Source organism: Sprattus sprattus (genome assembly GCF_963457725.1).
Source record: "Sprattus sprattus genome assembly, chromosome: 3".
In the NCBI taxonomy this organism is placed as follows: Eukaryota; Metazoa; Chordata; class Actinopteri; order Clupeiformes; family Clupeidae; genus Sprattus; species Sprattus sprattus.
In genome coordinates, this window is record NC_137922.1 from 61,397,841 (window position 1) to 61,399,956 (window position 2,116).

Genomic DNA, 2,116 nt, shown 5'->3' on the forward strand with positions numbered 1-2,116 from the left:
TAATGTTGTATATTCCAATTGTATTGATATTATATTAATATTATATTAATGTTATATTAATGTTAAATTAATGTTTCTATCATGGAATACAACAAGCCTCTAGCAGATCTTTAAATTGACAAACAAAACAAAATGGCAGCCGATGTGTCTGTCAGCTAAGCTATGAGTGTCTAGAGAAGGTTGGACCTCTACTGGCATGACTTCATCACTACCCCCAGGCTATTCTGTGTGTGTGTGTGTGTGTGTGTGGTGTGTGTGTGTGTGTGTGTGTGTGTGTGTGCGTGTGTGCGTGTGTGCGTGTCTGTGCGTGTCTGTGTGTGTCTGTGCGTCTGTGTGTGCGTGTGTGTGTGCGTGTGCGTGTGCGTGTGTGCGTGTGCGTGTGCGTGTGTGCGTGTGCGTGTGTGTGTGTGTGTGTGTGTGTGTGTGTGTGTGTGAGTGTTTGAGAGTCTGGTCTGCAGGTTCATCCACTGTTGTACCTGATGGTCTGTCACACCATCTGTCATTACACAGTTAGCCACCATGAAAATATACCAACCATTGATGATGGGCACATATTTATACAGAAATTACAACACAGCATTATAAATGTAGTTCTGTATATAGCCTAATAAGATACAGGTTGCCAATAGGAATGGGCAAACGCAAGTGTTGCTTTAAAGAATTTAAAGTTTACCTTTCATCTTAAAATAAATTGAGGCTACTAATATCTAAATATAACAATATTTTGCCGAAATGTGAGAAGTTATTCATTAGTAAGTTAAAAATTCGATCTGAAAAGAAAGTACACTAACAATAGTCAATTTCTTACACCTGTTTGCAAGTAAAGTCATTGAGAGCTGTGGAGGTCCCTTGAGGATTGCAGGCTAAACGCCTATGCTGGTGTCAACGGTACATTTAGCTCCACGGCCCTTATTGATCCCCTATTCCTTTGTTTCTCACTTTCCAGTCACACAGTGTCCTCCCTCCCTTTATCTCCCTCCTCTCCTGGTCACTCCATCAGATGTCCTCTCTCTCTCTCTCCTTTTATCTGCCTCCTCTCCTGCTGTCTACATCAGAACTCAGAACTTGCATCAAGGATATGATGTCATTGGGATTCTATTATAGTGTCATCGCTGTTGGATTCTAATTGTTGGGGGCCTGTTGTGAACTTCTTCTCCATACAATCCAAAGGTAAGGTTATGCCTTCCTTTAGATCTTTGTGCACTTCACATTGAGTAATGAATTGTCAGTTCTTCAAATTCCAATAGAAGAGAAAGTGTGTGTGTGTTTGAGTGAGATATGGGCACACAGACACACTCGTTTACTTCTCTTTCTTTGATCCGCCTAGATGAAGGTGTCCATCACACTGTTGCTGGTGCATGTGGTTGTGTTTGTTGGCGCTTCAGAAGGTGAGGAGGACTAAGTCATTTTAATCCCCGAAAGCATTTATCACCTAATCCCTCTTTAAATATGTAAACAAAACCTCTAAATGTTTGTTTTGAAATGCATTCTGCTGTCACACCTTGCTGACAGCTTTCAATTGTAGCCTTATCTCCTATTATTTTAAACATTTTGAATGTGAATGTTTGTTTCCCATTCCTGTTGTCCTATTCACTTAATACAGTTTGCTGCTATGACACCTGAATTTCCCTAATGTGATTATTAAAAGTTTATCTTATCTTATCTTATTTTATTGGGTTTATCAAAAGAATAGAAATCATGTGGATTAAGACTAAATGTTGAGTGACTGTGTTGTGATTATCTCCACCATCCTATTTTTTTTTTACTCTGAGTTCATGTATGTTCTTTTCTTCATTTCTTTCTCCTAGACTGGTGTTATAACGGCTGTGGTAAGTTAATTCACTCTGTGAGATTTCTTACAGTAAAATCCATCATTTCCATGAAATCCAATCATTTTCCATCCTTATACTCTAAAGGTTTGACAAATCTATAGTTATACATATATATATACTCCCTCTATATTAATTAAAGTAATGATTTACATTAAGGTTCTATCTATTTAATACAATTCTATTACTTAATAAAAACGTATATTAGAGGTGCAGTGTGTAGAATGTAAGGGGATCTATGAGCAGAAATGGAATACAATGTCCATAATCATGATTTGATTAGTATG

The 2,116-nt window shown here is 37.9% G+C and overlaps 1 protein-coding gene across 1 annotated transcript in view; it reads left to right on the forward strand.

The window, feature by feature from the left end:
- Positions 1-1,327: 1,327 nt before the first annotated feature.
- Positions 1,328-2,116, forward strand: part of LOC308362941 (uncharacterized protein) — a gene marked incomplete at both ends in the record, with an annotated part of 28,944 nt that continues 28,155 nt past the window's right edge. Inside the window, 2 exons of the mRNA XM_080835667.1 lie at positions 1,328-1,388; positions 1,809-1,829. Of these exons, the coding sequence (XP_080691793.1) occupies positions 1,328-1,388; positions 1,809-1,829 (82 nt within the window). The remainder of the gene's footprint in view (positions 1,389-1,808; positions 1,830-2,116) is intronic.